This window comes from Theropithecus gelada, chromosome X (genome assembly GCF_003255815.1).
Source record: "Theropithecus gelada isolate Dixy chromosome X, Tgel_1.0, whole genome shotgun sequence".
NCBI lineage: Eukaryota > Metazoa > Chordata > Mammalia > Primates > Cercopithecidae > Theropithecus > Theropithecus gelada.
In genome coordinates, this window is record NC_037689.1 from 105585205 (window position 1) to 105610577 (window position 25373).

The following is a 25373-nucleotide window of genomic DNA, read 5'->3' on the forward strand; positions in this document are numbered from 1 at the left end:
GGCCTATGTACCTATTTTTACCAGTACCATGCCTTGTAGTATAGTTTGAAATCTGGTAACGTGATGCCTCCAGATTTGTTCTTTTGCTTAGGATTGCTTTGGCTATGTGGGCTCTTTTTTGGTTCCATGTAAATTTTAGGATTTTTTCATAGTTCTGTGAAGAATGATGATGGTATTTCGATGGGAATTGCATTGAATTTGCAGATCGCTTTTAGCAGTATGGTCATTTTCACAATATTGATTGCACCCACCCATGAGCATAGACTGTGTTTTCATTTGTTTGTGTCACCTGTGACTTCTTTCAGCAGTGTTTTATAGTTTTCCTTGTAGAGGTCTTTCTCCTCCTTGGCTAGGTGTATTCCTAAGTGTTTTATTTTTTTGCAGCTATTGTAAGAAGGGTTAAGTTCTTGATTTGATTCTCAGCATGGTCACTGTTGGTATATAGCAGTGCTACTGATTTGTGTACATTGATTTTGTATCCTGAAGCTTTAATGAATTCATCTATCAGATCTAGGAGCTTTTTGGATGAGTCTTCAGGGTTTTCTAGGTATATGATCATATCATCCGTGAACAGTGACAATTTGACTTCCTCTTTACCGATTTGGATGTCCTTTATTTATTTCTCTTGTCTGATTACTCTGGCTCTTTCAGTTATTTTTAAAAGTACAATTAGTTTATTTTTGACTGCAGTCACCCTATTGTGTTATCAAATAGTAGGTCTTATTCATTCTTTCTATTTAGTTTGCTCTTGTTTTTCTGGTTTCTTAAGGTAGAAGTGGAAGTTTATGGTAATTCATATGAAATCTTTCCTCTTTTTTAACGTAGGCACTTTCAGCTACAGATTTCCCCTTTAAGAACTTTTTAGGCCGGGCGTGGTGGCTCACACCTATAATCCCAGCACTTTGAGAGGCTGAGGCAGGCAGATCACTTGAGGTCACAACTTCGAGACCAGCCTGACCAACATGGTGAAACCCCATCTCTACTAAAAATACAAAATTAGCTGGACATGGTGGCACATGCCTATAATCCCAGCTACTTGGGAGGCTGAGGCAGGAGAATCACATGAACCCAGAAGGCGGAGGTTGCAGTAAGCCAAGATTGTGCCATTGCACTCTAGCCTGGGCAATAGGAGCGAAACTCCATCTCAAAAAATAAATTAATAAAAAATTTTAAAAAAGAACTACTTTAGCTAGATCCCATAAATTTTGGTATATTGTATTTTCATTTTTATTCATCTCAAAGTATTTGCTAATTTCTCTTCTGATTTTTTTTCCTTGACCGCCTGGTTATTTAAGAGTGTTTTGGCTGGGCGTGGTTGCTTATGCCTGTAATCCCAGCACTTTGGGAGGCCAAGGCAGGCAGATCACTTGAGGCCAGGATTTTGAGACCAGCCTGGCCAACATGGTGAAACCCCATGTCTACCAAAAATAGAAAAATTAGTCAGGCATGGTGGCAGGTGCCTGTAATCCCAGCTACTTGGGAGGCTGAGGCGGGAGGATCACTTGATCCCGGGAGGTGGAGGTTGCAGTGAGCCAAGATTGAACCACTACACTCCAGCCTAGGCGACAGAGCAAGACCCTGTATCAAAAAAAAAAAAAAGGGTTTTGTTTGATTTCTACTTGTGAATTTCCCAGACTCCCTTCTGTTATTGATTTCTAATTTAATTATGCTGTGCTCAGAAAATATATTTTGTATGATTTTATTCCTTTTAAATCTAGTAAGGCTTATTTTATATCATAACATATGGTTTATTCACAACAGTGTTCCATATGCACTCAAGAAGAATGCATATTCTGCTGTTGTTAGATAGATGGTTCTGTAGATTTCAGTTAGATCTAGTTTGATTTATAGTATTGCTCAGGTCCTCTGTCCTTGTTGATATTCTGCTTAGTTGTTTCATCCATTATTGAAAGTGGAGTATTGGCCGGGTGCGGTGGGTCATACCTGTAATCCCTGCATTTTGGGAGGCCAGGGCAGGTGGATCACTTGAGGTCAGGAGTTCGAGACCAGTCTGGCCAACATGGTGAAACCCCGTCTCTACCAAAGACACAAAAAATTAGCCAGGCGTGGTGGCAGGCACCTGTAATCCCGGCTACTCGGGAGACTGAGATAAGAGAATCACTTGAACCCAGGAGGCGGAGTTGCAGTAAGCCGAGGTCGTACCACTGCACTCTAGCCTGGGCAACAGAGTGAGGCTCCATCTCAAAAAAAGAAAGAAAGAAAAGAAAAGAAAGAAAATGGAGTATTGAAGTCTCCTACTACTGTTGTTGAATTGTATATTTTTCCCTTCAATTCTGTCAGTTTTTTCTTCCTGTATTTGGGGGTTTTGTTGTTAGGTGCCAGTGCTGTACTTTTGTCATACATGTAATCTCTAGTGAAAGGCAGCACTGGCATATTGACTCTGTCAAACTGGAGTTTGAGTGGCATTTCGAAGTCTTGTTTTCCAGCATCTTGATCACCATGATGAGCTATAAGGGCAATGACTAAAAACATGGGTTTTGAAGTCCTTCAGACCTAGGCTCAAATCCAGTCTACCACTTGGTCTATGTAACCTTAGGCGAGTCAGTTTCTTTAGCTGTAAAATGTAGATAATGATAATAACTACCTCATTGGGTTGTTATGAAGATTAAGTAGGATCACATATATTAGGACCTTAGCCTAAGTTAGTGCTTGTTTGTCATCTGTCTCTCTGCTGTCCGAGTGTATTCTCACAGATAAAATAGGGAAGAGCTCCAAAAACAGTGAGAGAAGGTATTCACAGATAAAGCATTTGCGATAGATAATTCTCAGATGCACACACCTACCATCATTAAGAGCGATTGACGAGAGTATTTGCCACATGTATGTGTAATAGGTAGGGCTGGCCCTGTATGAATGCAGAAAAGAATAAAATTTGAAGAATTGTAAGAATGCTTCCCTTACCCTCCTCCCACATATGCACATCCCAGCATATCTCCCATATACTTTACACATTCAGACCCTGGAATTCTAATATAGAGCATTATTCTTTTAGGATCCCTCCATCAACAGGCGTCTCTGAAATGCAAACTCTTGGGCATTATATGTAGCCTGTTTAACGGGTTCTGACTAAAGCATTAGTAACTTGTCAGATTTATTTCCTTCTGCTAGAAGAGATTCAAGATAACAAGAACAACAGAGCACTGGTGGTTGGAAAAGCTCTGAAAAGAGGTGGGGGCAGGGGCAGGAACAGTTCCAAGTGGGACATATGTCTACAGCTGACTTTCAAACAGAGGGTATCCATGTAAGAGTCCAGCTGTGCCCAGATACCAGGCTCTAAACCAAGGTGTTCACTCCCACCCCTACCATACCCCATGCATTTTCCCATTTCAGAGGTGATGGGGCTATTAGCAGCTCAGGTTATTAGACTCAACTCACTCTGCTTTCAGGGTCAGCAGTAACATAGCTCATCAACTTCCCCACCCCTAATCTTTGGCAGCCAGGCAATGCTTTGTCTTGGGACCTGCCACTCGGTCGTGCTGCAGAGACATGGGCCAGAGACGACAAGGGAGCTCAGTCACAATCCTTGGCACCAGGGTTCATCTGTTGATTCTCTTTCTGGGTTTAGATTACATGCACAGCGCCCACCGCCCTGTCACTGGGGGCCACCTGGGGAAAAAGGAGAGTAGTTATGTGGGCAGCGTGGGCACCAGCCCCAGGAAATCGAGCCGCTGCACGCCCCCACCTGCCGACTCTGAGCTTGTCAGCTTCTGCTACCTCCATATGCGGGAACAAAGAAAGGAGCAGGAAAGTCGGACAGATGTCAACGAGAACCTAATCTTCTTTGAGGAGACCAGGCCCCGAACCAAGTCTGACCCCACATCCAAAAGTTCCGGCCAAGGTTATGAGGTAGTCCATGATGACTTTGATGCAGCTAGCCTAGACCATGAGCCTTGTGCCAGCAGGGCCCGGTCCTACACCTTGGACAATTCCCTTGGGGCTGACGCCCTGAATTTCTACTGTGACTCTTGCAAAGCCAAGCTCCAGGAGCAGCTGGGCCCTCGCAAAGGTGGGAAGCCTGGCTCGTCTCGTGACAATATAGTAGATTTGATGTCCCTCCCACCACCTGGGAGTGAGGAGGAGGAGGAGGAGGAAGATGAGACAACTTCCCTGTTGCCAGCCATTGCTGCCCCACCCCCTGGTTTCCGAGACAACAGCTCTGACGAGGATGACCCCAAGCGCCGGGCTGTCCAGAGCCAGGAACAAGGACGCCACCTGCGTGGGCTTCTGTACGATGAGATTCCAGTGACATTGATTGACAGTGTGCAGACCCGGACAGTTCGAGATCATGCCCAGGAGCTAGATGATGCCCTGGTGTCCACTCTGCAGGCCCTGGAAGCCCTGGCTGCATCCGAGGATGGACCACACCCACCACCCCCACAGACTGCAGGTAATGACCGATTCCTTCTCCCTCCTTCCTCCCACTTCTCCTGTCCAGGAAGGGCCAGTGAGTAACATTGTGTCTTCCCAAATAGATGTCAGAGTCACTGAGGTATGTCAGGGCAGTGGATGGACCAAAGGTTGTTTAGATAGTGTCAGAGGAGCAATGATGCTGCAGCAGGGAGCAGCTGCTCAGCTCTAGCTAGAGTTCTGGCTGTCGTCATTGCATCTCTTTGGAAATACCTTACAGATAGATCCCAGGGATTGAGGTCATGACAGCTATGGATGCAGGCCAGGATGGAGGATCAGAGAAAAACTGTGAGAGATGTAGAAGACAGGCGAAGAACAGAACATCCAGCATGCACATGATTGAAAGAAAAGCAAAACGACCAACTCACTACCTAGTGACCTGGGACCAGGGGAGCCAAAGGCCATCACTGCTCATGGCTGAGGTCTTTATCCTGCCTAAGAACATGGGCTCCGAATCAGATGCACCCAAATCCTGGTTTCTTCAGTCATTGTCAGTGTAACCTTTGGCAAGGCACTTACTCTCTCTGACCCTCATTCTGTAACCTTAAATGGGTTTTATAAAAGTAGTTCTATCACATGGGGTTGTTATAAGGATTGAATGAGATCATTCATGCAAAGCATGTAAGCACTGCCTAGCACACAGTAAGGCCTCAGTAAGTGGTAGCTATTGTTACTAAGTATTAGTTCATAGGAGAACTGTACAACATGCATGCTGTTCCCTGTTATAGACACACGTATGTCCATCTTGTAGACAAACACACGTCACACATGTACCCATAGTCACACATATGTCCCTCCATACACATACACCTTAAAAAAAGAGAAGAGAGCCGGGCGTGGTGGCTCACGTCTGTAATCCCAGCACTTTTGGAGGCCGAGGTGGGCAGATCACTTGAGGTCAGGAGTTCAAGATCAGCCTGGCCAACATGGTGAAACCCTGTGTCTACTAAAAATACAAAAATTAACTGGGTAGGCTGGTGCACACCTGTAGTCTCAGCTACTCAGGAGGCTGAGGCAGGAGAATCGCTTGAACCTGAGAGGCGGAGGTTGTAGTGAGCTGAGATTGCACCATTGCACTCCAGCCTGGGCAACAGAGTAAGACTCTTTAAAAAAAAGAGAGAGAGAGAGAGAGAAGAGGTAAATGACACAGCAACAGAAAAGGAATAGGGAGGAATAGGGACCACGAGAAAGCATGTGAGGCAGGGAAAAGTGTAGAAAGGGAGGGTGAAGGTATTGGGGTCAGAGAAAGCCTGCCTTTTCCGTATGTGAGGATACGCTTGACATTGGGCAGCCCCCATGTATTTGGCCCCCAGGGCTGGCATTTCTCTTTGCTTAGAGTCTGGAGAGAGTGCTAGCTGCTCCCAGGCTCAAGTCCCATGTGGCTGCTGGAGAGAGGACAAGCTCAGCTAAATGGCCTCAGCTGCAATGACTGTAGGCAGGCCTGGCCAGATGAGGAGGGATAGAGAGAGACCTCTCTTTGCCAGCCCCTCTTTAGGACAATTAACAAAAATTTCCTAGCTGTTGAATCTAAAAATAGTTGTGATTAGCATGCTGTTTTGCATGTGATTTGCATGGTAATTTGCCATCAAACTGCCCAGATCCTCACTCCACCTCTTTTGTTTCTGTTTTGGATTCCAGCCTTTCATCCCCTTCTTATAGCTTGCCCCTCTTTGTCCCCTCCCCTCCACTCTTCCCACCCTCAGCCCTACATTCTCACCAGGCCTGACTGTTTTTCTCCAGCTGGAAATACTGCCGGCTAACCTTGGCTTCTATGCACCTCCTATACAGTCAGCCCTCTGTATCTGAGGGTTCTGCATCCACTGATTCAACCAACCGCAGATCAAAAATATTTGACAAAAAGAAATATGTCTATACTGAACATGTACAGATTTTTCTTGTCATTATTCCCTAAACAGCACAGTATAACAACTACTTACATAGCATTTACATTGTGTTAGGTATTATAAGTAATCTAGAGAGGCTTTAAAATACATGGAAAGATGTACACAGGTTACATGCAAATACTATGCCATTTCATATCAGGGACTTGAGTATCTGCAAGTTTTGGAATCTTCAGGAGTCCTAGAGCCAATCGCCCATGAATACCGAGGGACAACCATGTAGAGCTGGAAAAGAACTTGATTTCAGTAAGCGTAACAAGCCCTATCCCTGTTCCTCCAGGTCTGATTGTGCTGGCCACAATCACTCCTGAATCATCGCTGGACTCGGGTCATGAAACCAACTCTTCAGAGCTCACAGACATGTCAGAGATGATGTCGGCCATGAAGCAGCACCAGAACACCACCTACTTCCTGGCCCAGCACCTCAACAAGGACAGCCTCCTTGCCCGCAAGGACCTGCCCTTCCGGATCCAGAGCTGTGCAGCCCAGGCCGTTCTTACGGCCCCTTACTCTCTCGGGCGCCCGGATCCCAACCCATCTCTCCAACCCATTGCCACAGGCCAGAGTACTGGCCCCACTGGCGCTCGGAGGAAGCTGCCCCAGTCAGAGGGCCAGGTACAGGGAGAACGAACATACTCCTTGGCAGTGCACCCAGCACTGTCCCCACAGCTTAGTGAACAGAAGAATCTGAGCCTGCTGTCCCCAGTTCCTGAGGACAAAGGGCCTGGCCACACTAGGGCAGGCCTAGAAATGTCACTGAGGGCAGCCACATCATCCCTCAGTGAAGAGCAGGTCTCTGAGCTGAGGGACAACCTGCCCAAGGAGGTCAGGTTGAGCCCCAAGCTTATCCTGGACCCAAAGGGCAGTGTGACCCCGGCCATCATCTCGGCTGCCCTACAGCAAGTGGTTCACAGTAAGAGTCTAGTCACTCCTGGTGGGGCTTTGGGGAACCCCCCCAGCAGGGGTGAGAGAAGGCTGGAGGCCAGCATGGGGAGGCCAGAGGTTAGCATGATGAGTAGCAGTGCAAATAAGAATCTGAAGTTCAAAATTAGCCCCAGTGCTCCAGAGACCTCACGGAATTCTCAGCATCAGCTGGGCACAGAGGTCTCTTCCAGCCCCAGAGCACCCACAGGCAGCTGGGCTGAGAGCCTGCACCTCTCCCAACAGGAGGACAGGCTGCCTGTTCAAAATTTCCCTCCCAAAAGCTATCTTCTGCGAACAAGCCGAGAGTCAGTGGGCAAGCAAGCTACAGGGGACATGGCAGGCAAAGGCGGGCCAGAGGGTGGTAAGCCCACCCTGCAGAAGCAGGGCACCATCTCCAGCCAAGGAGAGAAGGCGCAGCTGGAGAGCACACCCAAAAGAAGCAAGCTCGAAGAGACCAGCCTGGTTCCCCGAGCTACCTACTCCATGGCTCTGCAGAGCCCCAGCTGCCAGTCAAGAAGCCACAGCCCCAGCTGCCAGCCCCATGGCCACAGCCCCAGCAGCCAGTCTCGAGGCCAGAGCCCCAGTTGCCAACCTCGAGGCCAGAGCCCACTGAGGTCTCAGGCTGCCAGCCGGCAGGTGAGCACCATGCCCTCTAGGAAGCTTGAAACAACTCTCAATGGAGCCCACTCGACCTCTGAAGGCCCTGCAAAACCCAAGTCATCCCGAGGTCCTTTCCGGCTACGCAATTTATTCTCTGCCACCTTCCCAACCCGCCAGAAGAAGGAGACAGATGAGCGGCAGGCCCAACTGCAGAAGGTAAAGCAGTATGAGCTGGAGTTCCTTGAGGAACTTCTAAAGCCACCAAGCCAGGGGGAGCTGCCAGGCACCGAGTACCTGCAACCTCCAGCACCTGGCCGCTGCAGCTGCCAGCTCCGCAGCAGCCCCGTGCAGCAGGGGCCGGGAATGTCCCGCGAGCAGAGGCGCAGCTGCGACTGCAAGCGCATCTGCCGGGGGGGCCGGCCGCAAGCCACCCAGACACCAGTGCCCAGCCTCCGGGGGAGGGAAAGGGACAGGGTCCTCCCTAGCCAGAGGCAGCCAGAGGCTGGCCCAGGCGTGAGCCTCAGCAGCCCCATCAATGTCCGGCGCATTCGTTCTACCAGCCTGGAATCCCGAGAGTGCCGATCGGACCCTGAGAGTGGTGTTTCGTGCCTGACCACGTGTGCCTCAGGGGGCGAGTGTCTGGGAGCTCCCAACTACAGGAAACTGATGCGCCGCTACAGTATCAGTGAACTGGACCAGGGTGACAGGGCCTCGCTGACCTCAGATGTCTACCCACATCCGCCCCTGGGCATGCTGCCCAGGGAGGCCAAGGAGTTAGAGGCAAGCCTGCCCATAGCCTTGGGTCCCAAAAGCAGGTCTCTGGAGTCACCGACGCTGGGAGACCTCTCCTACGTCCAGGTTGCCCCAGAGACCAAAGGCCCCAGACAGATGGCCGTGTTCTCACTGCCCGCGGAGGTGTACCGGAAGCCTGCCGAGCTAGACGAGGACAGTGAGAGCAGCAAGTGCTGCTCCATCCGCTACTGCTTCTACTACCGCAAGTGTGACATGGCAGATGATGCCAGTGATGGCAAGGATGAGCTCTCTTACTCTATCCCCATGAAGATTCTGCCTGGCATGAAGCTGGACGAGCAGGTGGTGCCTGTGGTGAGCAGGACCCTGCAGGTGCTGGATGCTGCTACCTGCAGCAGCAGCAGCCCTGAGGCCTCCCGCACTCAGGAGATTGACCTCCGCGTGTCCACCTTCGAGGGGAGCCTGGCCAAGATCAATGCCCTGCGGGCTCATGCCTATGGCCTCCCTGATGGCTTCCTGGCTGCCCGGCTGGACACCAACGAGCTGCTGACAGTCCTGCGGCAGTGTGTGGCCAGCCCCGAGGCCCGTGCCCCCAAGCCCTATGTCTCTCAGATCTCCGAGTATAAGCTCGAGCTAGCTCTCAAGTTCAAGGAGCTCCGGGCCTCCTGCCGCCGTGTGGCCAATGTGGACAAGAGCCCAACTCACATGCTGGCAGCCATCACGGGCAGCTTCCAGGTGCTGAGCAGCCTCATTGAGACCTTTGTGCGGCTGGTGTTCATTGTGCGCTCCGAGGCCCAGCGCCAAGAGCTGCTGGCCAAGGTAGAAGAGGTGGTGAGGAACTACACCTTCCTGCTGCGTGCAGCTGAGGAGTCCACAGCCCGTAACCTTAACCAGCAGCAGCAGCAGCAGCAGCAGCAGCAACAACAACAACAACAGCAACAACAGCAGCAGCAGCAGCAGCAGCAGCAGCAGGTGGCAGCAGCTGCAGGGGCAGCCACAGAGCACCCACCAGGCTCCCCAACTTCGGCGACTATTATGAGCACATTCACCCACTCCTTAAAAACCCTTATTAAGTAGGGCATCTGCCCACACCTGTCCCCCTTCCCCAACCATGGCCCCAGGTTTGAGCTTTGTGGTCCTTGCATCTTGTGGTGAGTGTGTGTGTATCTGCTGGGCCAGTCAGGGTCCAAGAGCCCATCAGTCTCCAGGGAGTGGAAACTCTCTCGATTAAGGCTCTCTCTTAAGGGCTGCAGACTTAGCTGCTGCCCTGGGTGTCCTCACCCCTTCCCTGGCCTCTGGGCCTCACTGTGAGGAAAAAGGCCCTTCGTCACTCTGCTCACAGCAGGGCTGTATTTTATCTCTTCTCGGGCTGAGAAGTGACATCAGGCTCACTTCCTGCTCAATCCGTGTTGGGCGCTGGGGGAGCCAGGGCCTGAAGCAAGCGGACCCTCAGGCCTTGAGCTCCTCGTGGCATTGGCTCCCCTGCTGGGAGCAATGGCAGTAGCAGCAGGCCACATTGCCGTGCCGAGGGGAGAGGGCGCTCAGTCCAGATGTGCCCAACCACCTTGGGCTCACACTCACCTGGCAGGTGCCACCCTGAGGGCCTGTGCCTCGGTGAGATGTCTGCAGAAAACAGCCACACTTGGCTGTTTGCAGCCGCCCAACAGGCTGCCAGCCTGGGGAGCCCTCACCTCCAGGTCCAGTAGCTCCACACCAGCCATCCCCAAAGTGCCCTGCCTCTCACTGATGGGCAGGGCAGCTCAGTCCACTAGGGAGCAAGCATCTGGAATCACCCCACTCGTTTTGGGTAAGGTACCTGGTGAAAACGTCTGCCTGGGGAGACCCAGTGCAGGCCTAGGAGCCCGCCCAGCCCAGCACAGGGGCTGTTGCTGCAGGCGTGAGGCTCCGCTGTCAACATCTCTCTACCAGATAGACTGTCCTTAGGAGTTTGACTTAGCTGTGGATCGGGGAGGGGGGTGGGGGGAGGGGGGAAAGGGGTAGGGGTGGGGGGTGTTGATGACTATATCTTAAACTTTTGGAAGCTAGCGTGATATGTTAATCCTGAGTATATGCTTTTGGCTGTGTATTGACCCTGTGGATTTGTCTCTCTAAGAAAAGAAGCTGAGCGCCTTACCTGGTGCAGTCGTGCACCTCTTTCTCCCTCTCTGGAGCCATCTGGAAGGGAATTCACACTGTTTAACATCCACCTTGACACACACCTCCTATTGCCACCACCGCTGCCACCGCCGCCGCCGCTGCCACCACCACCGCCACCACCGCTGCCAACCCTCTCCCTGCCCCCCACCCCCATCCCCGCAACCTTCCTGGGAGTGAAGACACGGAGTCCCTACCAACTGTCCCACTGTAGGGAACAAAGAAAGCCAATGTTTCTTCTGTAGATTGCTTCTTGTTCACCTCTCCATATCTCCCCATTTCCCACACCCTTGTGCCCTGTGTCTGCCTCTGTTTCATCACTGTGTCAGAGGTCCATGTGAAATCTTTCATTCTGATGTGAGTTTTATAAAGATGTACACTGTGCTTAACCCCTGCCCATCCTTGGTAGCCTCTAGTACAATAAAGTCTCCCTGAGTGGTGAGTTCTCCCAGCAAGGAGGAGGGGAGTTTCTTCTGCAGAATCCAGCCCCTCCCTTCCTTGCTTCTCCTCCCCCAGGACCAAGTTGTTGAATGGGCCAGAGATGCAGCCAGCGGGGAATCCTTTTCCCCTCAGCCACTGCAAGCTGGAGTGCTGACATGGTCTTCTTTTTCTCCCAACTTCGCCACTCAGCCCCTGCCTGTGTCATTCCACTGCCATCCTTCACCTCTCCCTCAGCCTCATGGAGAGGAAACATTTTCTAATGTCTGTATATAGTATATATACTACATAAAATATATAAATTATATATATATACTAATTTATGTCTTGTTTTTCAAACAAGAATGATTAAATCTATTCATCTTACTATCCCAATAAGTCTTTGCGGTGCCTCTTTGTGGGTGTCCTTGTGTCCTTGAATTGTTGGTTGGTGGTGGCCCTTTGTGTGCTCCTCCTGGACCCCTGCTCTTATGTACTGGGCACTGGTGGGTGATGACAGCTAAGGACCCTGTTCCTCCCACCTCCGCAACACGCAGGGGATCCCCTTTGTTCCTCTTTGAAGCCTCCTGTTTCTCATGGGAGTTGGAAATTGTCTACCACTTTCTTTTGACCATGGGGCTTCTGGCTCACCTGGCCACCATGGCTGTGACCTCAGAGCTGAAGGGTTGTAGGTGGTGTGGGGGGGGGGGGCATGTGGAAAAACACAGTGTGCTCTGTGCCTAGTGTATCAGATGGCCTGGAAATTAGGATTTTAGGCCACTCCTCAGACTGGGGTTGGGAAATGGCACCTCTCCCTCTGAACCGTGCCTTCTTGCTCTCAGAGTGCAGCCTGACTGCCTCGCAGTTTAGGCTACGGAATCCCTTGCAACAGCCGCTGGCCATGTAGTGGGGTGGGAAGGAGGGATTGTTTCCATAGTATGGAAGCATTAGGACCCTAATCAGAGCTAACCCTTCGGGCTCTTTAGAGTTACCCAAGGGTGAGAAATTATTTTGTTTCTCCTGTTTCCTAATTTTCTTCCGGTACTTACAGGTCTTCACTAGCCTATGAGGCATCTTTGTCCAAATTAGAAAAAGGTTCTTCCTGCTGCCCATGCCCCCATCATGACACCCTCTGAGTGATGGGCACATGGCTTGGTAATTTCAGCCCTGTCCAGCCCCACTTGCTTCATTGGCTAGGTATACAAGCTACACAATCGTGTATAGTGATCCTACTTAGTCACTTCCAAAGATTGATAATAGACTTTTTTTTTTTTTTGAGAGAGAGAGTCTCGCTCTGTTACCCAGGCTAGAGTCCAATGGTGTCATCTCAGCTCACTGTAACTTCCACCTCCTGGGTTCAAGTGATTCTCCTGCTTCAGCCTCCCAAGTAGCTGGGATTACAGGTGCCTGCCACTGCACCCAGCTAATTTTTTTTTTCAAAGACGGGGTTTCACCATGTTGGTCAGGCTGGTCTCGAACTCCTGACCTCAGGTGATCCACCCGCCTCGTTCTCCCAAACTGTTGGGATTACAGGCATGAGCTACCACACTTGGCCTACAGACTGCTTTTTTCCATGTCTGCAAAGGTTATGGCTAAAGAGGTTTGGAAGCAAAGCATTGAAGAGGAGCCAGGGGCAGCACAGTCAGGCTGGGCTTCTCTGCATGTTCCCCAACACCAAGCCAAAGCTCCTCTTTAAACATGGGAGGGAACCACCGGCAGCAGCCCTTGGACTAGAGGCAGAGCTCTTCCGGGTGCTGCCTGCCAGGCATACTGTCCCACAACACTAGGGTTGGGATTCAGTGCGAGTCAATGCCGTGATAAAGTGAAGCCCACTGCCACTCAAAATGACCCAACTGGACAATCCAAAAACTTGGGAGCCCTAAGGCCCTGCGCTAACTACACTGGTAGCTCCTTAAGGTCAGAAAACATTCTTACTTAGTTTTACACCCTGGGTACCCACCCACACAGTACCTGGCACATAGTAGGTATTCACATATTTGTAGAATGAATGAGTGTTGAATGAGATGACTGTCATGAGAGAGCCATCCCAGACTTGTGTGCGAGTGAAAAGGGCTCTGTCTCCTCTGGGAGTGGTTGATTTGGGGCAGTGTAGTTGGACATGGCTAGACAGTCTGGCATCCTCCTATCAAAAGATGAGGAGTTGGGGCCATCATCCCATGCCCCACCAACTCAGCTGAGTTTCACCAACTACTTTCCAAAAGCTCCTGAAACTCTCCTGAGGTGACTGACAGTCACCTCAGACCCAGGGTCATTCTCTGCAGTATCTGGGAGTGCAGGGAAAGACCATATTCCCACCAGCGTCTTCCTTGCCATCTTTGGCCTCAACCTGAACCTGAAGCTGATGCTGTCCAGTCACCCCATCCAAGTGTCCCAGAGCCTGACTCCTGCCTTTCTGACTTCAGCCACTTAAAGGAAAATGGGTTCATACTATTGGCATGGGCCCAAAATGCCAGTGGGTGCTGGCACAATCACATTTTTTTTCAAGCTGTTGTGAAGGCACTGTGGATAATAGGTAATTTCATCAGCAATGAATTGAAAGAACCTGCCTCAGCCAGAATTTTTGCTGCCAAAGAGGCAGGGGAGGCTCAACTGCCAGCATTGGGAGGGGGCATACATTTATGTCTCAGGATCAAATTCCTGCAAACAGCCAGTAGGATGAGGGTAATAACCACATCCAGTTCCAGGGTAATAGCCACATCCCATTCCTCATCCTGCAGCCTGGAAGCCAGACTATGGGTGTACATCTGGAGCGAGGAGGAAGTCCTCCACCTAGTCGGAGGAAATGACCTCCGAGGATTCAGTCCTGGTCCCTGGAGAAATGTCCTGGACACCAGGTGGGTTTCTTGGGTTCAATGTCCTTACTGGCTGGAAGCCACTGTAAAGTGGAAATGATGAAGACTGCCTTCTTGCAGGTACAGAACTGCTTGTTTCACATGAGCGTTTCTAGTGACTCCCACAAAGGCCCACGCATCCACGCACCAAGTCATTGGTTGATGCCACACCCCAGCATAACAGGAACATGTTCTGGTGTCCATGTGATGTTTTCAGCTGCAGGTTTACCTGCACTTAGGAATGAGGTAGGTTACCTACCACTTAGGAATGAGCTCAGGTTTAGCTTTTCCTGCTCTCCTGTCTGTGATGTCTTTCCCTCTGGGTATTGATTCCTCATTCTCATTTTCAAGGTTTTGGCTAAAAGGAATATGCATCTGTACTTTTTTGGGAGTCTTCCACAACACAGAAAAATTGAACTTTGCCCTTAAATAGGCGAAAACAACTGTGTATGAACACTTGCCATATGCCAGATACCCTGCTAAGTACTTTACACACATGATCTCATTTAATCTTCACAATAATCCTTTGAGAGAGGTACTATTATCATTTCCATTTATCAGAAGAGGAATTGAAGCCTAGACAAGTCACTAGCCCAAGGTCACACAGCTGGTAAGTGGTAAGCCTATCAGTTTTCAAACCCAGCCCATCATGCTTTCAACTACTACCCTACAGTACTTAGCCTGACCCCACCTTTCTGTGGATCCAGGATCATTCTCTGCAGCATCTGGAAGTGCAGGGAGGAACCCACCTTTGTGGGGTTATTGTTGAACAGGTTCTCACTCTGTCACCCAGGCTGCAGTGCAGTGGCATAATCACAGCTCACTGCAGCCTAGACCTCCTGAGCTCAGGTGATCCTCCCACCTCAGCCTCCCAAGTAGCTGGGACTACAGGTGCCCACCACCACATCCAGCTGATTTTTATTTTTATTTATTTATTTTTTTTGTAGAGACAGGGTTTTGCCATGTTGCCCAGGCTGGTCTCAAACTCCTGGGCTCAAGTGATCTGCCCGCCTCAGCCTCCCAAAATGCTGGGATTATAGGCATGAGCCACCACGCTCGGATTCAACCTTACCTGCCAATCACTTCTCCCAGAAACAGAGACATGGATGCAGCCACACTCATCAGAAGATGACCTGTAATTGCTGCTCAGGGTCCAGGCAGCCTGTGTGTAACAGGTGGCCTGTAACTTTGGAGTATGAGTGCAAGTCCACCTGTCCCCTAACCTATCTTCGCTGCTCTGCCCTTGCGTCACATGCCTCTTTGAGGGAGCCAGGGATGAAAGAGTATATGTGCATGGAAATTTGTGGGTTGAGCGTTATGTCCAAAAAGCAGCCTTCAAAAAATGCATGTGGCTCCCAGGTGGTCCCCTCATCCTCTACCATCTGCCCATTGTTATGGGACTCCCTGTGCTCCTCTACCTGGGGTCTGAGCCCCCCAGAGTATGTGGCAATTTTCTGGCAGATACAAAAAGCCACGGTCACAATGTGGCCCATAATCCTGACACATTTGAATTTTTCTCCAAGATTTTGGAGGAAAATATCATTCTGACGACACATTATTATTATTTATTTATTTTGAGACAGAGTTTCACTCTTGTTGCCCAGGCTGGAGTGCAATGGTGGAATCTTGGCTCACTGCAACCTCCGCTTCCCAGATTCAAGCAATTCTCCTGCCTCAGTCTCCTGAGTAGCTGGGATTACAGGCATGCATCACCACGCCCAGCTAAGTTTGTATTTTCAGTAGAGACAGGCTTTCTCCATGTTGGTCAGGCTGGTCTCGGACTCCCGACCTCAGGTGATCTGCCCACCTTGGCCTCCCAAAGTGCTGGGATTACCAGCGTGAGCCACCACACCCAGCCCACATTAAATATTTTTATCTAAAAGTATCATGTGAGGAATGCAAACACGAATGCCTTTTAAAGATACATATCATTTCAAAGACACTTGAGTCTTGTGTCTGATACTTTCGGTGACATTCCCATAGCCATCTACCTAGCGTCCAAGTTCACTCTCTTCAACTAATAGACATGCTTGGATGGAAGTACTGACACACTTGGGGCCCATCAGATGAGCCAGCTGGTTGCATAAGCCTCAAGGGGAGGATAGCTGGGACCCATCTATTTCCATGGATCTGGGCACAGGGTGGGGGTCAAGTGCTTGTTCAGGGATATGAGACCTGGAATGGCCAGGTAGGGTGGCTCACGCCTGTTTTCCCAACACTTTGGGAGGTAAGACAGGAGGATCGCTTGAGCTGAGGAGTTGGAGACCTGAGCAACATAGCAAGACCCCATCTCTTTAAAGAAAATTAGCCAGACATGGTAGTACATGCCTGTTGTCCTAGCTACTCAAGAGACTCAGGTGGGAGGATCCTTCGAGCCCAGGAAGTCACACTGCCACTGCGCACCAGCCTAGGTGATAGAGCAAGATCCTGTATCTAAAAGAAAAAAGGAGAAAGACCTGGAGTGACAGGGTGTCAGAAAGGGACACCAAGAGGAGATGGGGCAGCATTATCAAAGGCTCCCTCCCCTTCCCTGCCCCCCAACTGTTGCCTATTACACACTTTAGCAGCAGGTCAGCCCCAAGCCCAGACTGAGGGGAACCAGCCGGAGATTTCTGCATCTGCAATGAGCAAGCAAAGTAGGGAAGCTGTGTGGGCTAGGCTGAGCAGCTCATCCTAGAATCAGGGCTCAGTTCTATTTTTCAGCCCAGCCACTGACTTGCCATATGATGGGCTATACGTCATTTTACATCTTTGGGCCTCTCCTCTAAAGTGAAGATGACTGAGTCTTCAGCCTCCCTCTATGGCTGTGAGGATTAATGAGGTGATGCTGAAAACGCAGCTGTAAAAATCCTGAGTCTTAGCTGTACAAGCTTAACAAGTGCAAATCGAACTGCCCCATTTGCAGCTGGTCCACAGAAACTAATTAAGCTTGCACCAAGGGCCTGGAACTAGAAACTTGGCCAACAGAGCTTTGGGGGACTGTTTTCTCAAAATATCTATTGCTCTCAGGCAAAGCCGTTTTCAGTCAGTTTCCCTCAAAAAAGACATGCAAGACCTCTTTTCCTCTGGGCCTTTTTTTTCGAAATTGCGAAGCCAGCTCACTTCCTCAATGGAGAATCCCTGTCCTCAGTGGACACAGTCTGGTGAACACAAAGCTCATCTTGGCCTTTGGCCAATACCCCTCACATGTTTCTCTGACATCCTCCTGCTCTTCCTCCATCCTCATCCTCCTTGCTAAAAGCAGCTGTAATTAAAGGAAGCTTGAATTTGTAATTTTTCCTCAACATTTAGGCTTAATAGGAAAGGGTTTTTGTTTTGTTTTTTGTTTTGTTTTGTTTTTGTTTTTGTTTTTGTTTTAAAGAGAATAAACATGCCAGGCACAGTAGCTCACACCTGTAATCCCAGCACTTTGGGAGGCCAAGACTAATGGATCATCTGAGGTCAGGAGTTCGAGAGCAGCCTGGACAACATGGCAAAACCCCGTCTCTACTAAAAAGACAAAAATTAGCTGGGCGTGGTGGTGCATGCCTGCAATCCCAGCTACTCAGGAGGCTGAGGCAGGAGAATCACTTGAACCTGGGCAGCAGAGGTTGCAGTGAGCCGAGATGGCGCCACTGCACTCCAGCCTGGGTGACAAAGTGAGATTCTGTCTCAAAAACAAAAACAAACAAAACAACAACAAAAACCCACCTTTTTCTCTTCCTCTCCCCAAGCAAAAACTGGTATCATAGACATGTTACATGTTGTACATCAGATCTCTAGACTTCATCCTACATACTACAGCCTACATATTTACTACTTTGTATCTTTTGAACTGCATCTCCCTATTTTCTCTGCCAGGGCAATATAATGAACTTCAGCCATCTGATTAACTGAATAAAGCACTTTGTGCTGGGCATAAAGGCTTCCTACAATGTCAGATATACTCATATCCAATGCAGAATGCAATGAATCTGATTTTTTTTGAGGCAGAGTCTGGCTCTGTCGCCCAGGCTGGAGTGCAAGGGCACTATCTCAGCTCACTGCAACCTCCGCCTCCCAGGTGCAAGTGATTCTCCTGCCTCGGTCTTCCAAGTAGCTGGGACTACAGGTGTGCACCACCACACCCAGCTAATTTTTGTATTAAAAGAAAAAATTTTTTGAGACGGAGTTTCACTCTTTTCACCCAGGCTGGAGTGCAGTTCCTTCTCTCAGTGGCACGATCTCTGCTCACTGCAACCTCCGCCTCCTGGGTTCAAGCAACTCTCCTGTCTTAGCCTCCCAAGTAGCTGGGATTACAGGAGTCCACCACCATGCACAGCTAACTTTTGTAGTTTTAGTAGAGATGGGATTTCACCATGTTGGCCAGGCTGGTCTCAAACCCCTAACTTCAGGTGATCTGCCCGTCTCAGCCTTCCAAAGTGATGGGATTACAGGCATGAGCCACCACGCCCGGCCATGATTTTTTTTAATTGATATGCATGCTGTGTTACCTAGGTAATGTGGCCGTCAGAAATCCCTTCTCTCAATTATGTGATTATAACAGTGGGGAGTGCCCAAGCCACTGAGGTAACATCTGTTCTCTCTGCCTTCTCTAGAGCCCTAATCACTCAATCCCTCAGCCTGCTCCCTTATAAACCAAGGATCCCAACTGCCCCTCCCTGATTCACTCATATAAATTTGAGAATAAATCTGCAGTATGGGCAAGCCATTTGCAGTTTCTTGGAAGTAAATGCAATTCCTGCGTCCTAGTTTGACTTATAGCCAAAAAAGCCTACATGGCCTTGGTCACCAAGGACAGAATTGGTAGTAAAGCAAGGCAGCAAAGACAAGCATCCCTGCCCCTTTCCTAACCTGGCACAGCAGGAATGTACAATGCCTCCAGGGACCTGAAAAGACTCAAGGAACCAAGAAGAAACTGGACAGATTTTCCCTGCTGAACAATGAAAGAGACTTTTATTTGATTTGCAGTTCCTGCTGCCCTGAGCCCATATTAGCTTGGCTCTGTAACAAAGTTGCAAGTGAAGAAAGCCCTACACCATGAGCCAGAAGACTTTGATTTGACTTGTAGCTCTTCCAAAAACTAGCTGTGTGACCTTGGGCATTCACTTCCCCTCTCTGGCTATCAATTTCTTACATATAAAATGAATGGGTTGAACTAAATGGTCTATTAGCTTTTAAAAAGCACCTTTTCTCATCATACTTTCACTTAAGCATTTTTAAACAAAGGCAAGTACTTCCAGCATCACTCAATGTTCCCCAAGTCAGTAATTAAACTGGGAGAACTCCCCAGTTCTTAAAACTTAAGCACCAGAACAAACTACAAAGCTCACTTGGCCCTGCTGTTTTTATCTAATCACCTTCTGTCAGGAAGGACTGAAACCTCCCATATTTTAAATCCCTACATGATTCTAGCTCCCCATCATGCTGACCTTGTACAATAACATCTATATTCACAAGAAACCAACTCGCGGGGACCCTAGAAGAGTGAGACACATCTAAAGGTTTCAGCCAAATCCTATCTAAGGTAAAACAAGCCAGCTTCACTTTATGAGATAAATCTTCCAGAACAGGACTCATTTTAAGATCGACTTATATTAATAAAACCATGATTTACATGTATAAGTCCTCTGCTCTTTCAGAAGACTCCTATGTTGAAGTCTTTGGAGAGGCCATTAATAGTCACCTCCTGGCAGGGCATAGTTGCTCATGCCTGTAATCCCAGCACTTTGGGAGGCTAAAGCGGGCTGATCACTTGAGGTCAGGAGTTCAAGATCAGCCTGGCCAACCCCGTCACCCCTGGTGAAACCCCATCTCTACTAAAACAAAAATACAAAAATTAGCCAGGTGTGGTGGCACGCGCCTGTAGTCTCAGCTACTCAGGAGGTTGATGCATGAGAATCGCTTGAACCTGGGAGGCAGAGGTTGCAGTGAGCCGAGATTGTGCCACTGCACTCCAGCCTGGGCGACAGAACCAGACTCTGTCTCAAATAGATACATAAATAAATAAAGTCACCTCCTGAGATATCTGTCAGTGTCAATCCAGATTTTCAATTCAAATCCTTAAGTGTTTAAAATGCATTCTCTCTGAGGCTGATCTATGCTAGAGACTGTAAGAGTTATATAGCCTCTGCCCTCAGACAGCCTGCATTCTTGCTGAAGACTCAGAGAATGTAAGGTTGGGAGTCTGTCAGGAGATCGAGACCATTCTGGCTAACATGGTGAAACCCCGTCTCTACTAAAAATACAAAAAATTAGCCGCGTGTGGTGACACGTGCCTGTGGTCTCACCTACTCGGGAGGCTGAAGCAGGAGAATCACTTGAACCCAGGAGGCGGGGGTTGCAATGAGCCGAGATCCCGCCATTGCACTCCAGCCTGGGTGACAGAGCATGACTCTGTCTCAAAAAAAAAAAAAAAAAAAAGGTTGGGAGTCTGTGCCCCAATAGAAGGACCAACTCCTGAGAGGTGGTGAGGCCAGGATGGGCTGCAGCATGGGCAGTCTCTACATCTGTGATAGACTTTGTGGTGGCCTTTGAAAGCTCTCTGGCGTGCTTACAAAAGTGAAACACCCACCTGCCACCAGTTGGCATTGAATTGGGGGTTGGCTGACAAGGCCAAGGAGGGAATATGAGCAATGAGAGTAGGTCACACTAGCTTCAAGAGGGAAAAACTGGAGCCGACATAGGAGAAAGAAAAGAGAAAATACCCTGAAAGAAATGCTAATACCCAGGAGTGGGCCAGGTTGCTTGAAGATGAAAAGGAAGCCCAGCTAGTCAAATCTTCCACTGGGCTGCAAGAAGCCCACTGTGCTGGGGATCAAAGTGGCAGGCTCAGAAAAGGATGATCTGGTCCTTCAGGGAGGAGAGGAGGGGGCTTCTTTCTCTCTGTCTGCTGTTAAAGTTAGTGCTCGACAAGTCTGTTTGTAAAGCTTCTTAGAGGTAAGGGTCATATTTTATTCATTTCTGTAATCTGGAAGCTGAGCGCTATACAGTACTTTGTCCACAGTTGCTGCCCAAGAAATGCCTGCAAAAGGCCGGGCACGGTGGCTCACACCTGTAATCCCAGCACTTTGAGAGGCTGAGGCGGGCAGATCACAAGGTCAGGAGATCAAGACCATCCTGGCTAACATGGTGAAACCCCGTCTCTACTAAAAATACAAAAAAAAATTAGCCGGGCATGGTGGCAGGAGCCTATAGTCCCAGCTACTCGGGAGGCTGAGGCAGGAGAACGCTGTGAGCCTGGGAGGCAGAGCTTGCAGTGAGCTGAGATCGTGCCACTGCACTCCAGCCTGGGCGATAGAGCGAGACTCCGTCGCAAAAAAAAAAAAAAGAAAGAAAGAAAGAAAGAAAGAAATGCCTGCAGAATGTCGGGTGCGGTGGCTCACAACTGTAATCCTAACACTTTGGGAGGCTGAGGTGGGCAGATCACTTGAGGCCAGGAGTTTGAGACCAGCCTTGGGCAACATGGTGAGACTCCGTCTCTACAAAAAAATACAAAAAATTTTACCTGGGTGTGGTGGTGCACGCGTGTAGTCCAGCCACTTTGGACGCTGAGGTGGGAGGATTGCTTGAGCACAGGTTGCAGTGAGCTGAGATGGCGCCCCTGCACTCTAGCCTGGGCACCAGAGTGAGACCTTGTCAAATAAATAAATAAATAAATAAATAAATAAATAAATAAATAAATAAAAATTATCATGTCCCAGCAAAAAAATACACAGCAACAAAAAGAAATGCCTGCAGAAGAAATGACTGATTGGAACAAGTGGATGAATTTAGACTCTCCTATAATGCCTGGGATCTCAAAGGGAGGTATAGCCAGCTAGACCAAAACATCCCACGGGGTGGGGAGAGGGTGGGAGCCCTTCCACTGAGAAGGGTGTTTACATAATTTTCCCAGAGGCCCTGAGCTTTGGAGTTGGTTGGAAATATGAAATATGGGGAAGAGGGCAGCCCTCAGCATTTTCTAGAATTATCAATGCTCTTCCCTTCCCTTTCCTTCTAGGTCAGAGTTCAGAGCTCCCCTCATCTGGACTGCATTCAGTATTCTCAAACTGGCATTCAAAGCCCTCCACAGTCTGGTTTTATATCAGTCAGGGTCAACCAGAGAAAGACAACCAGGCTGGGTGCAGTGGCTCACACCTGTAATCCCAGCACTTTGGGAGGCCGAGGTGGGTGGATCACCTGAGGTCAGGAGTTCGAGACCAGCCTGACCAACAAGGTGAAGCCCCGTCTCTACTAAAAATACAAAATTAGCCAGGCGTGGTGGCACATGCCTGTAATCCCAGCTACTTGGGAGGCTGAAGCAGGAGAATTGCTTGAACCTGGGAGGCAGAGGTTGCAGTGAGGTGAGACCATGCCATTGCATTCCAGCCTGGGCAACAAGAGCGAGCGAAAATCCATCTCAAAAAAGAAAAAAAAAAAAAAAAGAGAGAGAGAGAAGGAGAACCAGTACAAGACATATATTAAGAAATTTATTGTAAGGATTTGGCTTACATCATGGTGGGGGCTGGCTAGGCTAGTCTGAAATCCGTGTGGCAGGCCATCAGAAGGGGCAGGCTGGAATTCGGGGCAGTAGCTGAAGCTGCAGTCCACACATGGAATTTCTTTTTCCTTACAGAAACCTCAGCTCCACTCTTAAGGCTTTTTAATTGATTGGATCAGGCTCACCCAGACTAACTAGGAAAATCTCTGTACTTAAAGTCGACCCATTATGAATGCTAATCACATTTATAAAATACCTTTACAGCAACACCTAAATCTGTGTTTGATTCAATAACTGGGACCACAGTCTACTCAAGTTGACACATAAAATTCACCATCAGCTGGTGCAACAGCACATGACTGTAGTCCCAGTTACTTGGGAGGTTGAAGCAGGAGGATCACTTGAGCCCAGGAGTTTGAGACCAGCCTGGGCAACATAGCAAGCCCCTGTCTTTAAAAAAAAAAAAATCTGACCATCACAGGCTTCTAGCTGCCTTTCTTGCCTGAGCTCTGAACACACCCTTCCTTGCCTCACCCCACACATATATTCACCTGCCCATGGCCTTTGTTAAAGCTCTTCTCCCTGCTCTGTATCCTCAGGTTAATATCTTTGGTCTTACCTCACCCATTTTCTGCAAGACCCTTCCCAGATTCTTTCAATATGATCATGTTTCTCATGCCCCCATTATTAACCTTATTTCTGTAAGTATCTGTCTTGTCTGCTCCACTCAAGGGAAAGGATAGTGTACTGTTAATTCTCTGTAGGCACACCCTCCAGAGGCCCTGGTATATAGGTACTCAGCACATTTCTTTTGAATGACAGTATATCAGATTTACAGAACTCGCCATGATTTACATATAATTCTGCCAGTTTTTAAAAATCTCTTATGAACTTAATGCCTACCTGACACATACATTGTCCCTATTCTGATGGTCTAATCTGTCCATGTTCATCCATCCCTAAAAGTTTGAGTAGATTTTTTTCTTTCTTTTTTTTTTTTTGTTTGTTTTTGTTTTTTTGTTTGTTTGTTTTGCTTTTTGAGACGGAGTCTCACTCTGCGGCCCAGCCTGAAGTGCAGTGGCGTGATCTCGGCTCACTGCAAGCTCCACCTCCCAGGTTCATGCCACTCTCATAACTCAGTCTCCCGAGTAGCTAGGACTACAGGCGCCCACCACCACGCCTGGCTAATTTTTTTTTTTTTTTTTTGTATTTTTAGTAGAGATGGGGTTTCACCATGTTAGCCAGGATGGTGTCGATCTCCTGACCTTGTCAGAAGATCGCCTGGCCTCCCAAAGTGCTGGGATTACAGGCGTGAGCCACCGCGCCTGGCCTTCTTTTTCTTTTTTTGAGATGGAGTTTAGCTCTTGTTGCCCAGGCTGGAGTGCAGTGGCGCAGTCTCAGCTCACTACAACCTCCACCTCCCAGGTTCAAGCAATTCTACTGCCTCAGCCTCCCAAGTAGCTGGGATTACAGGCATGCACCACCACACCCGGCTAATTTTGTATTTATTTATTTATTTTTTTTTGGTAGAGACGGGGTTTCACCATGTTGGCAAGGCTGGTCTCGAACTCCTAACCTCTGGTGATCCACCTGCCTCAGCCTCCCAAAGTGCTGGGATTACAGGCATGAGCCACCACGCCTGGCTGAGGACATTTTTTTTTCTAAAGTATTTTAATTCAAATCTCCTCAAAGAGATTTAAATTAAATCTCTTGTGCGAGGTGGCTCACGTCTGTAATCCCAGCACTTTGGGAGGCTGAGGCGGGTGGATCACTTGAGGTCAGGAGTTCAAGACCAGCCTGATCAACATGGTGAAACCGTCTCTACTAAAACTACAAAAAATTAGCTGGGCATGGTGATGGGTGCCTGTAATTTCAGCTACTCAGGAGACTGAGGCAGGAGAATCACTTGAACCTGGGAGGCGGACGGAGGTTGCAGTGAGCTGAGATCGCACCACTACACTCCAGCCTGGGCGACAAGAGCCAAACTCCATCTCAAAAATAAAAATAAGTAAATAAATAATCTCTCAAAGAGTAATTCCTTGCCCACATACCCTGATTGTGCTTATCTTTCTAGAGAGAAATAAGGAGCAAAGATAACATTCTTTCCACATACGTTTACATTCCACAGATAGCCAATCAGATCACAGCACTTAGTTTTTGCCCTAATGGAATGTTTAGTTCCCCACCCGCCCCATCACTCAGACGAAGTCTTGTTCTGTCACCCAGGCTGGAGTACAGTGGTGCAATCTCAGCTCACTGGAACATCTGCCTCCCAGATTTCAGCAATTGTCCTGCCTCAGCCTCCCGAATAGCTAGGATTACAGGTGCCTGCCACCATGCCCGGCTAATTTGTGTACTTGTTGTAGAGACAGGGTTTCACCGTGTTGGCCAGGCTGTTCTCGAACTTCTGACCTTGTGATCCGCCCACCTTGGCCTCCCAAAGTGCTGGCATTACAGGAGTGAGCCACTGCATCTGGCCTGTGTTTAGTTTTAAACTAATGAGTCCAAGCTTCTATGATAATTTACAGGCATACCTTGAAAATATTGTGGGCTCAGTTTCAGACCACCACAGTAAATCAAACATTGCAATAAAGCAAATCACATGAATTTTTTTTATTTCCCAGTGCATATAGAAATTACGTTTACACTACACTGTAGTCTGTTAAGTGTGCAATAGCATTATGTCTAAAATAACAAGTACGTGCCTATATTAGGCTGTTTTTTTGTGTTACTATAAAGAAATACCCGAGTCTGGGTAATTTATAAAGAAAAAGAGGTTTAATTGGCTCACAGCTCTGTAGGCTTTATAGGAAATGTGGTGCTGGCATCTGCTCCTGGTGAGGACCTCAGGAAGCTTCCAATCATGGCAGAAGGTGACAGGAAGCC

At 48.7% G+C, this 25373-nt stretch overlaps 1 protein-coding gene across 1 annotated transcript in view; it reads left to right on the forward strand.

Annotated features, from left to right (window-relative positions):
* The window catches only part of FRMPD3 (FERM and PDZ domain containing 3), an 82573-nt gene extending 71009 nt beyond the window's left edge, over positions 1–11564 (forward strand). The window contains exons 15-16 of the mRNA XM_025373013.1: positions 3587–4408; positions 6610–11564. Of these exons, the coding sequence (XP_025228798.1) occupies positions 3587–4408; positions 6610–9680 (3893 nt within the window). The 3' untranslated portion in view covers positions 9681–11564. The remainder of the gene's footprint in view (positions 1–3586; positions 4409–6609) is intronic.
* Positions 11565–25373: the final 13809 nt, after the last annotated feature.